This window comes from Leptodactylus fuscus, chromosome 1, assembly GCF_031893055.1.
Source record: "Leptodactylus fuscus isolate aLepFus1 chromosome 1, aLepFus1.hap2, whole genome shotgun sequence".
NCBI lineage: Eukaryota > Metazoa > Chordata > Amphibia > Anura > Leptodactylidae > Leptodactylus > Leptodactylus fuscus.
The window spans coordinates 8,107,647-8,123,913 of NC_134265.1; the positions used below are offsets into that span (position 1 = coordinate 8,107,647).

Genomic DNA, 16,267 nt, shown 5'->3' on the forward strand with positions numbered 1-16,267 from the left:
CACAGTTTGCAGGGGTACACTGCTATTGACGAGGAGTGAGGCGACACTATCGGAGAGGCAGCAATTTTACAAATTTTTTAAAAACTTTTTGTTTCCCTAAATTAGCCCAACACAGGCCGCAGCAGCTTGAGGAGCCCACACAGTCTGTATGTAGCAGAGCGGTAAGGAGATGCCAGCAGTGGTAAGTCAATATAATATGGAGGTAGTAACATAAGGAGGCCGTACAGTGATGTGTATGTAGTGGAGCCATTTGTGTGTGACGTGTATGTAGCAGAGCGTGGTGAGGCAGCATGGATGCTTTAATCTGCAGCATCAGACATTGGTGGGTGGAGATGCTGGTTGATCTGATTCATCTTCTCACAGTTAATCTCTCCCAATTGTGGGTGGACAAGAGAGTTGTTTTTCTGAATAAAGAACCCCTTGAAGTCAATGAGAGGCTTTTTTAAAGCACTGAAATTCCACACCAAATTCTTCACCATCTTCCTCCGTCTGACCCTTAGGGTAATATGGCCCCTGCTGCACTAAACACCTGCTCTGATGTCATACTACTGGCCGGGCAGGACGGCTTTTCCAGGGCAAACTTGGCCTGTTGTGGTCACAGCTCCAGTTTGGTTGCCCAGAAGTTCAACGGATCTTCGCCGATGGGTGGCAGGGTGCCCTCTAAGTTGCCTCCATCTGCTGGTTCATGTTCTGCTCTGTGTCTAGCTGCTGGTAAGTAGTTTCTTCACTGTGCAGGTGAAGAAAGCTGCTCATCAGCGACTCTAGGCCCTTGTGGTCTTTGCAGATGTTCTTTTACAATTGGCATGACTGTTGCAATGCGATCCTGCATTTGAGCTACATGCTCTATGACACTACGGTATGGGGAAGCCTCCGTTTCCCAGGTTTCTTTGACTATATCTAGTAAGCCCCTGGGGTGTCTACCATAGACTAATTCAAAAGGGGAAAAACCTGTAGACGCTTGTGGAACCTCTCTAATAGAGAACATCAGGTATGGCAACAGGCAATCCCAGTCACGACAATCTTTTTCTACCACCTTTTTAAGCATATGCTTGAGAGTCTTATTAAAGCGCTCCACTAACCCCTCTGTCTGGGGGTGATACACAGAGGTCTGTATGTGGGTAATATTAAACAGCTTGCATAGCTCTTTCATCACCTTTGACATGAACGGTGTGCCTTGGTCGGTCAGTATCTCTTTAGGTATGCCTGTCCTTGAAAACATATAGAATAACTCATGGGCAATACTCTTTGATGTCGTATTACGCAAGGGAACCACCTCAGGATAGCAAGTAGCGTAATCTAAGACAACCAGAATATATTGGTGACCTCTAGCTGACTTGACTATTGGACCGACCAAGTCCATACCAATCCTTTCAAAAGGCAATTCAATGATGGGCAGGGGAACCAAGGGACTACGGAAATGTGGGGCTGGGGCATGTTCCTGACACGTAGGACAGGACGCACAGTAGTCCTTCACTTCCCTGTACACGCCTGGCCAATAAAATCTTTGGAGAATCCTCTCTTGTGTTTTCTCCGCCCCTAGGTGTCCCCCAAGCACATGATTATGGGCCATATCAAGTACCACACGGCGGTATGGCTTCGGTACGAGAAGCTGCTCCACAATTTCCCCATTTCATTTTGCAACCCGATACAAGAGGTCATTATTCATAGCAAAATGTGGGAATTGGTGGTCGGCGTCAGGTTCCTGAGGCACATTGTTAACAACTGTCACATTATCACGAGCATTAGCAAGAGTGGGATCTCTCAACTGTGCAGTACCAAAATTATCCGGTGAGACCTCTAATTCGGGTATATTAGGCTCAGGGGCTGGGGAAGAGACATCCTCCTCCTCTCCAGCTAGGACCTGTAAAGGAAAGGGGTCAATCTCCTCAGGCACTTTGGGCGTACGCGGGGTTTCCACCTTTGGCTGTGTGGTTGTACCTTTCCCCCACAAATCCCAGAACAAAGGGAAATCACGTCCCAAAATCACATTATGCATAAGGTTTTTTACAACACCCACTTCATAATAACCAGATCCTAATATAGTCTCTATTGTGACCTTGGACATGGGGTAGTCCCAGGGGTGAACCTACCCCTTTCGCCGCCTGAGGTGAACGACAGGAAGCCGCCCCCCCCCCCGGGAGGAGGGGGCGGAGCGGAGGGGGTGTGGTGGAGCAGAGGGGGCGGGGCTTAGCGGCATCCGCAGGCAGAGAGAGGACCTGCTCTCTGCCTGAGCGTGAGGGGAGGCTGCTGGAGCAGCACTGCTTCAGCGGCCTCCCCAATCCACTGCTCGGTGCTAAGCCAGTCCAGGACAACTTGTCCTGGACTGGCTTAGGTAAGCAAAAATGCCGCCCTCCCTGAGGTCTTGACATAGCCCCGCGGATGCAACAAACACTCATACATTTGTCCGGTATAAAGTCCCCAGCTATCAAGCTGGCATGCACCAGAGTGACCAGGCTACCAGAGTCCAACAACGCCTGGACAGAATGGCCATTCACCTCAACTTGGCAGACCTGAGGCCCAGTCTCTAGTCCCGGTACCGCAGCACAGACAGGTCTGGCAAATAATGATCGACGCCCACCAGCATCACAGTCCATTGGCTCAGAGGTGAATGGGCACTGGGCAACAATACCGTATTTTTCGGACTATAAGACGCACTTTTTTTCCTCCCAATATGGGAGGAAAATGTGTGTGCGTCTTATAGACCGAATGCAGCGTGTGCAGCGTCTGTGTCCTGTCTATGAGGAGCAGCACGGAGAGCAGCACGGTGCCTGCCTGCTCTGCCCCTCCTTCCCTGTCTGTGTCGCATGTTTGCAGGAGCGAGATATGAGAGGCAGCGAAGTAGGGGCGGGCCAGACAGGTGAAGGAAGCCTGGTTTCAAGCTTGCCGAGAAAACCACGCCTCCTTCTCCCATCTGGCCCGCCCCTCCTTCACTGCCTCTCTGATCTGGCTCCGGCAATGATGCCACACAGACAGGGAAGGAGGGGCGGGCCAAACGGGAGGAGGAGGCGTGGTTTTCTCGGCAAGCTTGAAACCACTCCTCCTTCACCCATCTGGCCCGCCCCTACTTCCCTGCCTGTGTGGCATCATTGCAAGAGCCAGATCTGAGAGGCAGTGAAGGAGGGGCGGGCCAGATGGGAGAAGGAGGTGTGTTTTCAAGTTTGCTTAGAAAACCACACCTCCTTCACCCGTCTGGCCCGCCCCTTTTTCTCTTCTTGCATAGCTTCACTTCCATGGATGAGATAGATTAGATATAGATGGATAGAAAGACAGACAGACACAGACAGATAGATGGATAGATAGGAGATAGGTAGATAGATAGATAGATGGATAGATAGATGGATAGATAGATAGATAGATAGATAGATAGATAGCTAGACAGATAGATATAGATATATGTTCAAATCACCCCCATATCCCTAGAATACATATAAAACAAAAACATTACTGTGAAACACATACACATTTGGTATCCCTGTGTCCGAAAGCCCCCGGTTCTATTTACATTGGTGAAATATTATATTATTAGGTTATTAAATATTTCACCAATTTTTTTTCCTTAAAATTTTTTTTTCCCTATTTTCCTCCTCTAAAACCTTAGTGCGTCTTATGGTCCGGTGCGTCTTATAGTCCGAAAAATACGGTATGTCCCCGCTCATGGCATCTCCAACATTGTGCCAGCCCTGGTTTCTCCAGCAGAGTCCCTTCTTCGGCTGGTGGACTGCCTAGAAAACCCATCACGAGCTCTTTTCCCTCCGCTCTCAAATAACGGAACAGTCTGTCCGGGAGGTGCCCTCCGCCGGGTGTTCCTGAGGGATGGTCGCGCTGTAGGGTCATCACGGAGTTCCGCCTCAGTCGCCAGGTACCTCTCCAGAAGGCTGACGAGCTGGTTGGCATCTTTGGGGTCTACATGTCCAACCCAGCACTGCAACGCAGGAGTAAGAACTCTGGTGAACCGGTCTAGGACAGGGGTACAGGTGTCTGGTTCCAGCCACTTTTTCACCAGGTGAATCAGGTCGTACATCAGGGATCTGGCATGCTTGTCCATATGGTAGCTCCAGGTATGTACCCGCCGGGCACAGACAGCAGTGGTTACCTCCAGCCGAGCAAGAATTTCTGCCTTTAGTTTATCATAGTCCTGGACATCTTGCTGGCAGAGTTAATAATAGGCCTTTTGGGGTTCACCAGTTAAATAGGGTGCAATGATGTCTGCCCAGTCCGCAGCTGGCAGTTTCTCCCGTTCAGCCACTCTCTCAAACACAGTCAGGAAGGCCTCCACGTCATCATCTGGGGTCATCTTATGCAAAGTTCTTTGCACAGCCCGCTTCTCATCTCTGTGCTCCACAGGTCTCTGCGGGATAGTGACATCAGTCTCTTTAAGGAGCGTAATCTGCTCCATCAGCAAACGGTTGGTTTCTTGTTGCTGCACATAGCACTGCACAAGATGCTTCAGCAGCTCCTCCATAGTTCGGGTTTGTATAGCGGCAGCAGGCTTCACCCAGGACATAAAAAATTTTTTCTCCAGCAAGGAGTGGACGTGTTGTTTCCCCTAGCAATCGCTGTATGCCCGCATTCTCCACCAATTGTCAGGGTCTGGGGTTGCTAGGTGGGGTGGCATAGACACACAAGTCCAGATTTTTAGTCCAAAAAGGTAGAGTTTTAATTTTACTCCACAAGAATCAGTGTGGTAACAAAAACAGAAAAAAACCCATACAAAATAAATCCCGGCCTGGTTAGGATCTAACTACACACATAAATAGGTGACCTCACCTATAATAGCAGATTCAATAGCAAACATTGAAGGGTACAAGACACAGCTCCCACAGTGTGACCTTCCTGCTAGCCCTGCAGTCCAGCTCTGTCCAAAGTCTCGCTGCTGGAGCTGACCTTTTAAACCTCACTAATGAGGACAATCCACAGCAGCCATGATGATATTCTGTTTCATTTCGATACCTGTATTGTACTCATGTAAAATATTTTATATAATATAATTCTATCTACAGTCTTCTGTTATAAGGCAGAAGGAAAGATTTTATAAGAAATGGCCGGTCTACAGCTCATATATGATTGTATACAAGTCTATGTGATATATGCATACCTCCCAAACGTCCCGATTTCCGCAGGACATTCACGATTTCGGTGACATGTCCTGAGGTCCCAGTTGGATGGAGGTATGTCCCGAATTCAACTCAGATCTGCATCCAGAGGATGCAGATCTGAGTTGAACACATACGCAGCTGAAGGGGGCAGAGATGTGGGAATATGAATCTGGGGGCAGAGATGTGGGGACATGAATCTGGGGGAAGAGATGTGGGGACATGAATCTGGGGGCAGAGATGGAGAGGACATGAATTTCGGGGCAGAGATGGAGGGGACATGAATCTGGGGGCAGAGATGGAGAGGACATGAATCTGGGGGCAGAAATGGAGGGACATGAATCTGGGGGCAGAGATGGAGAGGACATGAATCTGGGGGCAGAGATGGAGGGGGGACATGAAACTGGGGGCAGATGAAGGGTGTATATGAAACTGGGGAAGAGATAGAGGGGGAACATATAATTTACGGGTGACTGTAGGAGGATTATACTGTGTGCGGGCACATAGAAAATGAATATCTGGTCATGTGATTCTGTGACTCCTCCCACACAGGTGACATCATCACAGGTCCTTTAGCTCAGTAGGATTTAGTATCTTCCGCATGGATGAATCAATAACAGCAGGACCTGATCATGTGACTCCTCCTACACCCATGACATCATCACAGGTCCTGTGAGCAGACGGCTGCTGTACCTGAGGAGGTAAGTGCTCGCTCTCAGCTCTGCTCATACATTCAGTGGCCCCCACACACTATAATGTCCTCCTCGTGGCCCCCACACACTATAATGTCCTCCCTGTGGCCCCCACACACTATAATGTCCTCCTCGTGGCCCCCACACACTATAATGTCCTCCTCGTGGCCCCCACACACTATAATGTCCTCCTCGTGGCCCCCACACACTATAATGTCCTCCTTGTTGCCCCCACACACTATAATGTCCTCCTTGTGGCCCTGGGAAGGAGATTGACCCTAAACCTCCAGCCCGAGCTCCAGTGAATGGTTTCGATCACAGAATATTCCGCTCTTAGAACGGCCCAGTCACAGTCCAGACCTAAATCCCATTGAGCATCTGTGGCAAGACATGAAAATTGCTGTTCACAGACGCTCCATCCAATCTGGCTGCAAAGAAGAAGAAGGGGCAGAAATCTCATCTCTAGATGTGCAAAGCTGGTAGAGACCGAGCCCAAAAGACTTGTAGCCGGAAATGTAGCCAAAGGCGGCTCTACAAAGTATTTCTATAGGGGGCTGAAGACTTTTACAAGCCCCTGTATCGGTGTTAGATCTCTGGATGGAACGTTCCCCGGGACACTCATTCCTCTCATGTCCCTACAGCGGGGCCCATTCTCTACGTCCTCTATACCATCATGTAAGATTCTGCTCATTTCAGTAAGTCACAAACCTACAGATTCCCATTGGCCACTTTCTCCTCTGCATTAGTCACTTGTTGTTGCACGTTGCGTACTAGGCTGTAATACTTCCTCTTCTGTCAGGGTCAGGGAGGACTGTACAGTTAGTTCCAGTGTGCTGGTAATATCAGGGGCCGAGTGTCTTCTCCTCTATGGCCAGTAGATTGTAGTCCAGACAGAAATGTGGGAGATCTATCTGTGACAGTTGTGGCTGTTCCAAGAGATCGATGGACGAACCATCACTTGTTGTGACTGAAGCTGCAGGGAAAGTCAGTGTCATCTGTACAAGTGTCAGCTCCGTATCTTTGGACTCTTCCTCACCTTCTTGAGGGTTTCTTCCCCTCCTTAGTGGGTAGCACGGCTCATTCTACTAGAGCTGCTGGAGCCTCCTGGGCAGTTCGGCATCAGGTTTTGGTTCTTCCAGATCCAATTTGTGTTGCAACACCCCGGGCAGCACTGAACACCCCTCAGCCAGTACGCTTGAGGCTGGTCAAATACTCCCAATGAGATTCTGTTCAGCCTTTCACACACCTTATATACCCACCAAGCCGGCCCACAACAAGTCACTTCCTTCCTGAGCTACACGCTGCCGACGTTAGAAGTAAGAGGTGGTGATAATAATGGGACTCAACTCTTCTATTTATTCCATGGGATTCCGTGTAGTGATTACATTGTCTCATCTTTTCTCCATTCAGGTTCCTACAATATAGAATCCTCTCAGTATCTTCTATATAAGAGAATATTCCTGATTGATCCATCAAGGATGGAAAGAGACAGGAACAAGATGGCGGAAAGTCTATTAAATCTCACCCTAGAGATCATCTACCAGCTTACTGGAGAGGTGAGAGATTCTGATGATGTCATCATGACATCATTCTTATCTATAGTAATAACAGATGATATGACTGGAGAGGTGATGGACTCTGGACATGTATGTAGTAAGATTTATTAATGTGTCTCCCCATAACCAGGATTACACAGTAGTGAAGAAGACCTCTAGTGGGCGCTCTCAGGCTCCTGTGTATGATGGATATGGAGGAACCCTGAGCCCAATCCTGGGGCCTCCACCTCACCCCCTGATACAGGAGAAAATCAATGGACAGAAGATCCTAGAACTCACCAACAAGATGCTGGAGCTGCTGACTGGAGAGGTGACAGTGCTGGGAATGCTGGGACATTATACAGTAACTGGAGGGGTCGGGGTGATGACTGTATCATTGTGTTGTCAGGTTCCTATAAGGTGTCAGGATGTCGCTGTCTATTTCTCCATGGAGGAGTGGGAGTATTTAGAAGGACACAAGGATCTGTACAAGGAGGTGATGATGGAGGACCAGCAGCCCCTCACATCAGCAGGTAATAGACATGACTATATACACATGGACTTCCATTATTTGTATGTCCAGAATGAATTCAGTCCCTGTCTGTGTTTCCTACAGGTAGATCCAGTAAGAGGACAACACCGGAGAGATGTCCCAGTCCTCTTCTTCCACAGGATGATGATCAGGTAGATGGAGATATTCCCTATGATGTGTAGACGGGCTGTGAAGTCCTTGTGGTCAGTCTTGTTGTATCCAGCAGTATTATATGGTTATATACATGGGCGGTGTCATTGAGCCGCCATCTAATATGTTTCTCCGGCTTCTCACAGACCTGCAGCTACTGTCAGGACATCTTTCATCTTCATGCGGATTAATGATCTAGAACATTCTCTGTGACTTCCCCATTTGTCCGGTGACTTTTACATTATTTGTTTCACAGATTTTCCATCAGGATAAAGATGTGAGCGACATGAATGCTATATCTATGAGAATAAAGGAAGAGCCCTATGTGAGTGGTGATGAGGAGTGTGAGGAGGACATTCCTACAGGGACCCGCCCAGGTGAGGAGTCACCACTATATAAAGCACAGAAGGGTCACTGATTCTATTCAGACATTGTTTAGACCAGACCTGGGCAAAGCCCGGCCCCCGGGCCATATCCGGCCCTCTAACTGATTCAGACCGGCCCGAACAGCTTGACTAGGGAGGCGTGTCTAAGGAGGCGTGTCTAGGGGGCGTGTCTTAGTGCCGGCAGGACAGTGCAGGAAGATGGATACATGTGGTGTGTGTCATAAGGTACTGGGGAATGTGAGATGCAGGGGGGAGTGTGTGTGCCTGTATGTGTGTCTATATGTGTCTGTATGTGTGAGGGAGACATGGGGGGGGGGACACATGAAACTGGGGGTAGATGAAGAGGGCACTTAAACTGGGGGGACATTAAAATGGGGACAACTGGAGGGGGCATTAAACCATGGAGGTAGGTGGGGGGGGGACCTGTCTGCCTCTAGTTGCCTCCATTTTAATGTCACCCTCCAGCTACCCCTACGGTTTAATGTCTGCTTCCAGCTTCCCGATTTTAATGTCCCCCTCTAGTTGCCCCCAGTTTCATGTCCCGCTCCAGCTGTCAATTTATTGCCCCCTCCAACTACCCCCACTGTTTAATGTCCCCCTCCAGCTTTCCCAGCTTCATGTCCCCTCTAGTTTCCACCAGTTTAAACTGGGGCACCAGGAGAGGGACTTAATACTGTGGAAATAAATGGGAGGTGGAAAATCCCGCCTGGCCAGTAAGGAATCTGATGGAGATTCGGGGGCTGATTTGGTAAAGCGGAAAAATTCTTCTTCTGAATTCCTGAAGCAGCTTCTACAAATGTCACTGTATAAACCTCACCTTAGACCCCAATCACACTATGGAATCCGGACTAGAAAATCTGGTCTGTACATCAGTCACATTTCCCAGCCCGAACTCTGTCCACACACCAGGACACCCCGTATCTTAGTGATCTATGACGCTAGGAGTCCCTGCTTCCTTGTGACTCCACAGACCCTACTACATACTGTATGGGACAGCAGATCCGCGGTGAGTTCAGGCTGGGAAATCCAGCAGATGTGGTTTGGATTCTATTGTGTGTATGGGGTGTAATACAGTAAGATTTATGGCATCCTACAGTATTATTCCACATAAGTGGCCATAGTTAAGCAGCCATGGATTGTGTTCACCTCTACAGTGACCTAGAGCAGTGGTGGCATCGCCTGCCCCGTTTCATTACTATTCACTATCACTGACCTCCGTCTCAGCACAGTGAATACTAATGAAGTAGGCCGCGCTGCCGTCGTTTGCTGCCTGTGCCACTGACTTCACTTCTTCACACGGTCTGAAGCGTCTCAGGCAGCGGCAGCTCAGTGGGGAATATACTTATAAGGTTATGTTATTCAATAATAGTAACATCAGTCTTTTTTTCTTGTCAGATGACTGTACCAGGAGCTCAGAGGGACATCTGATATCTACAGATTATAAAGCAGAGGATCATGGTATCACACAATATCCATATGTAGTACATGTTGTTACCTTAGACATTCCCTCAGCCTTTCAGGAGAAAGATCTTTCTTCTAATTCATTACAGTCTGTTAAACAAAATGAAAGCTGCAGAAACGGTGTTATACAACAGGGAATTCACACAGGGGAGAAGCCATATTCATGCCCAGAATGTGGGAAATGTTTCCCTCGCAATTCAGATCTTGTTAAACATGAGAGAACTCACACTGGGGAGAAGCCTTATTCATGCCTAGAATGTGGGAAATGTTTTAGTCAGTTATCAATTCTTGTTAGACATAAGAAAACTCACACAGGGGAGAAGCCATTTTTCTGTGCAGAATGTGGGAAATGCTTTGCTCACAAATTCCATCTTGTTGAACATCAAAGAATTCACACAGTGGAGAAGCCTTATTCGTGCCCAGAGTGTGGGAAATGTTTTACTCACAAATCAAATCTTGTTGAACATCAAAAAATTCACACAGGGGAGAAGCCTTATTCGTGCCCAGAATGTGGGAAATGTTTTGCTCGCAAATACAGTCTTGTTGAACATCAAATAATTCACGCAGGAGAGAATCTATTTTCATGCCCAGAATGTGGGATATGTTTTACTCACAAAAATTCTCTTGTTGAACATCAAAAAACTCACACTGGGGAGAAGCCTTATTTGTGCCTAGAATGTGGGAAATGTTTTACGTGCAAATCAGAGCTTGTTAAACATGATAGAACTCATACTGGGGAGAAGCCTTATTTGTGCCTAGAATGTGGGAAATGTTTTACTCAGTTATCAATTCTTGTTAGACATAAGAAAACTCATACAGGGGAGAAGCCATTTTTCTGCGCAGAATGTGGGAAATGTTTTGCTCACAAATTCCGTCTTGTTGAACATCAAAGAACTCACACAGGGGAGAAGCCATATTTATGCCCAGAATGTGGGAAACGTTTTATATCTAAATCAGAACTTGTTAAACATCAGAGAGTTCACATATAATCATCGATCCTGTTTTGCATCTATTGTAGTTGTAAATCTTAGGGCTGGTTCACACCTGCTTTTGTATTCCGTCCAGGAAGATTCTGCATGGAGAACCCCTGAGCGAAATTCAAACGCAATTTTAAGTGCTGTGCTGTAAAAGCACCTGGACCCCATAGATTATAATGGGGTCCGTGTGCTTGCCGTGCACTGCCCGCACGAATCATGTCTGCATGATTAATAATTACTATGTAGCCATAGTTATTAGATAAGTTGTGATGAACTCAAATTTGTATAGCTCATCTAAAACTATTTGAAATGTTTGTTAACCAAATGTATTTCTTGGTGGTTACACCCTGTCACAGAGGGTATAAATAAACAAGGCAGCCCACCCCTTTTTAGAAAGGCTGGTGAGCTCTGCACCTACTTTTTGGCCTCTGTTATTTCCCCGTTGCGACACCATTCACCTACAGCACGTAACCTGATCCCCTGTGCACCGCATCCAGGCTGTGTTTGTCATGGTGAGGGCCATGCCAGGAGTCTGTGAATGGGTGCATCAACCATCTCCCGGCATTGCGCAGCTTGCATCGAGGCAGGACTTCAAGCAATTCTTGTATATAAGTAACAGTGATTAGACTGATTTCCCATTAAAGCGCTTTCTCTTCTTCGTTTCTCCTTTCACGTGTTCTCTGGTCTCATGTTCGTTAATAAAAAAATGCTTCATATGCCGGCTACAGTCCACCCTTTCCTTTTGTGTACTTACTTTCCAAACACTTTGTATATGATGGGTAGATGTGTCTTTGTTTTCAAAACCCAAACCTGGTTCAAAATTCTGATTGTCGAGTCTGTAATTCATATATTTTGTGGGAGAGGTAGCTCAGTAGAAGCAGTGGTGCAAACCCAGACAGTCAGAGACAAGGATAAAACTGGTTTATTTAAAAAACAAACAAAAAAAAAAACGTAAAATAAATAAACCTCTATGTCCGGCACAGCATAAGCAAAATAAAATAATCTTTTCATGGCCAAGTTTACAGCGACTTCCTATCCACCTGCACCACCAAGCCTCTGGCCTACTATCACTTCATTGACGATATTCTAATCCTGAAAACCTTCCATGAACAATTCAACCAGTTCCATCCACCATCAACCTGATGCTCAATTACTTCTTATTTGAAATAACAAGAAAATTCAGACATCACTGTATCAGAAGCTGATTGACCGCCCAACCTACCTAAGATGGGATAGCTTTCATCCCAAACACATAAAGAACTCCATTGTCTACAGCCAGGCCATCAGATACCATCACATATGTTCAGACCCTGTAGATATAGACAAACACCTTGGGGGTCTCAAGAATACATGCTTGAGGCAGGGTTACCATCCAAGAACAGTTGAAAACCAAATAGCCAGGGGTACCAGAATACCAACATCTGAGTTATTAAAATACAATACCAAACAGGAAAACAATCGGGTGCCCCTGGTCATCACATTTAACCCACACCTGGAGACGCTGAGAGGAATCACACGCAAATTACATCCACTACTGCAAAAAGAAGACCATCTAACATCCATATTTCCAGACCCCCCTCTCCTGTGCTATAGACAACCACCAAACCTCAGGAATATGGTGATTAGCAGCTCACTGTCACCTCCAACTAACACAGGAACATATCCATGCGGACAGAAAAAGTGCAAAATCTGCCAACACGTACTGACCACCGGCAAGATAAAGATCCCAAACTCTAATCAGGACTACAAGATCCCAGGTACCTTCACCTGCAGAACACCTAATGTGGTGTATTTAATAATATGTACCAAGTGTCTCACTGTAGGCGAGATGGGACAGAAACTTAGGATGAGGATGAACTCCGTCACACGATTACCGAACAGAGAATGGACCTCCCCGTGCCAGAACACTTCTGCAATCAGAATCATAATATCATCAATGACATGAAGATCCTGGTTTTAACAGGAAATTTCAAAAGCAAAAAAGACAGCAGGGTATGGGAATATAAACTAATGACGACCTTTGAAACACTCCAAAGGGGTTAAACCAGTCAAATGGTTTTATGTCATATCACAACTACACACCACGTCACCAAAAATTATTTTGTGAAGTGAGGTGTGAACGAAACCGGCTGTTTACAGAGGATTGACTTTAACACCCGGAATGTCCCCTCGGCCTCTTCACTCCACTTGACCATTACAAAACTCGTTCCCTTAATTAGGTCTGTCACTGGGGCTGCAATAGTCTCAAAGTTTGGGATGAACCTGTGATAATATCCGACAATTCTCAGAAAAGCTCTCAATTCCTGTCACATTACTAGTTGTACAGGAGCAAGAGTTCAGTAGTCAGGTAAGGCAGAGGAGGCTGGGGACAGCACACGGATAGTCTGCGGGGGGCTGCAGTTGCATTCTGAAAGCAGGTACATAAAGACCGGGTAATAGTCCGTCGTATCTCAGGAACTAAAATGAGCTATAGAGAGCTTGCAGCCAGCAAAGGGAAAGTTCCAAGGAACTGAAGAAGACCTCCAGCAAGGAAGTCTCCTGGGTGTACAGCCTGTATTCAGATATTTAAACACAATACTACCACAACCAGGAAGTGTCAGGGTCACATATATATAGGTAGTCCAATAAGGGTTATCTCAGGGAGACGCTGAATGTGCGGTCGGTGAGGTATGAGGAGATCCAGGAAAGGGCCACGTCTGAGATACCAAGGGATGAGAGAATATCTAGTAAGAGGGAGTGGTCAATGGCAGAGGAGAGGTCAAAGAGGAGGAGGACAGAGTATTGGCGCTTGGCTTTGGTGGTTAGAAGGTCATTAGTGACTTTGGATTGTGGGTAGAAGTAAAATCTGTATTCGTATCTAAGTGAGTCGACCAGTTTGCACCAACATTGGGAACGTGTAGAAGAGACCTGGGATCAGATTTCGGTGTAGACATGCTTGAATCTGATGGAGAACATGCTCAGAAGGATTCAGGCGGTGGTGAAAGCCAAAAGTGGATTTACAAAATAATAAATATTAAAATTTAGATTTTTTTTTAGAAGCAAAACAGTAACAATGCAGTCACATGACAAGAATCTGCAGGACTTACAGGATTTAGTGTTTTTCATTTCTTACTCGCCTCCTTCCAAAGCCATAACTGTTTAGTTTTTCCATTCACATTTTTTGCTGGATAAATTTTATTACCTAATGGCGCCATTTAATATTCTGTAAATTGTACTGGGTAGCTTGCGAAACCTCAAAATGAGGAGGAATATTTGTGCGGGTTCTGTTACGGCGTTCACTGTGCAGCCTAATGACATATTAGCGATATTGTGCGGGTCAGTACTGATAGAAACATAGAATCATTACAGTCTTTACTAATAATATGGAATCCCATGGTGTATACATATATATATATATATATATATATATATATATATATATATATTGCTAATTCCTTCATTGCTGACATTACATGTGGCCTTATGATCTAGTTCATTGGATCACAAAATATTTCCCAAGAAGCTTTATGTCATTTCTTATTCCGCAGTCTTCTTTTATAAGGCAGAAGGAAAGATTTTATAAGAAATGGCCGGTCTACAGCTCATATCTGATTGTATACAAGTCTATGTGATATATGTAATACATGAAAAAGCCGCAGAAGAGAGAAGCCGAGGAGATGTCCGAGGATGTCAGTGATAGCAGGGAAAGAAAGTTGCCAGAGATGGAAAGATTGTGGCTGTAATCCAGGTTATTATATATGGAAGGAGCAAGGAAGAGAAAACTAAGGTACATACAGAGCACCATAGCTCCCAACCATCCCACATTTAGGAAGAAAGTCCCGCTTTCATACCCCTGTCCCTCAGGGGACATGAAATGGGGCAGATGAAGGGGGTCTACTTACACATTACACTGGGGACAACTGGAGTCGAGCATTAAACCGTGGGAGTAGCTGGAGGGTGGGAAATGTCTGCCTCTAGTTGTCCCCAGTATAATGTCCCCCTACTGCTACACCTACAGTTTAATGTCTGCTTCCAGCTGCCCGAGTTTAATGTCCCCCTCTAGTTGCCCCCTGTTTAATGTCCCACTTCATCTGACATTAATTTATTGTTACAGTTGCATACCTCCCAACTTTTTAAGAACTGAAAGAGGGACAAAATGTGCGGCAAATTTAGCCCCGCCCACTTTTGTGTTGACTCCGCCAACTCGTTAATTTTTCATGTGCCCACACACTGTATAATCCTCCTACAGTCACCCGTAAATTATATGTCCCCCCTCTATCTCTCCCCCAGTTTCATATACACCCTTCATCTGCCCACAGTTTCATGTCCCCTTTCCATCTCTGCCCCCAGATTCGTGTCCCCACATCTTTGCCCCCAGTTTCATGTCCCCTCCATCTCTGCCCCCAGATTCATGTCCCTCCATCTCTGCCACCAGATTCATGTCCCCCCTCCATCTCTGCCCCCAGATTCATGTCCCCCATCTCTGCCCTCAGATTCATGTCCCCCCATCTCTGCCCCCATATTCATGTCCCCTCCATCTCTGCCCCCATATTCATGTCCCTCCATCTCTGCCCCCAGATTCATGTCCCCTCCATCTCTGCCCCCAGATTCATGTCCCTCCATCTCTGCCCCTAGATTCATGTCCCTCCATCTCTGCCCCCAGATTTATTTCCTCTCCATCTCTGCCCCCATATTCATGTCCCCACATCTTTGTCCCCAGTGTCATGCCATCCTCTCCATCTCTGCCCCAGTGTCATGCCGTCCTCTCCATCTCTGCCCGCCCACTTTTGTGTTGACTCCGCCCACTCGTTAATTTTTCATGTGCCCGCACACTGTATAATCCTCCTACAGTCACCCGTAAATTATATGTCCCCCCTCTATCTCTCCCCCAGTTTCATATACACCCTTCATCAGCCACCAGTTTCATGTCCCCCTTCCATCTCTGCCCCCAGATTCATGTCCCCACATCTCTGCCCCCAGTTTCATGTCCCCTCCATCTCTGCCCCCAGTTTCATGTCCCTCCATCTCTGCCCCCAGATTCATGTCCCTCCATCTCTGCCCCAGATTCATGTCCCCCTCCATCTCAGCCCACAGATTCATGTCCCCCCTCCATCTCTGCCCCCAGATTCATGTCCCTCCATCTCTGCCCCCAGATTCATGTCCTCCCTCCATCTCTGCCCCCAGATTCATGTCCCCCATCTCTGCCCCCAGATTCATGTCCCCCCATCTCTGCCCTCAGATTCATGTCCCCCCATCTCTTCCCCATATTCATGTTCCCTCCATCTCTGCCCCGATTCATGTCCCTCCATCTCTGCCCCCAGATTCATGTCCCTCCATCTCTGCCCCCAGATTCATGTCCTCTCCATCTCTGCTCCCAGATTCATGTCCCCACATCTCTGTCCCCAGTGTCATGCCGTCCTCTCCATCTCTGCCCCCAGTGTCATGCCGTCCCCTCCTTCATC

General features: G+C 47.0%; 1 protein-coding gene across 1 annotated transcript; it reads left to right on the forward strand.

The window, feature by feature from the left end:
• The first annotated feature begins 1,561 nt into the window (after nt 1–1,561).
• On the forward strand, nt 1,562–10,857 carry LOC142194548 (uncharacterized). The gene is made up of 3 exons (XM_075263786.1): nt 1,562–1,599; nt 4,345–4,469; nt 9,784–10,857. Exons 1-3 carry the CDS (start codon nt 1,562–1,564, stop codon nt 10,836–10,838), a joined length of 1,218 nt encoding a protein of 405 aa, XP_075119887.1. The 3' UTR covers nt 10,839–10,857.
• Nucleotides 10,858–16,267: the final 5,410 nt, after the last annotated feature.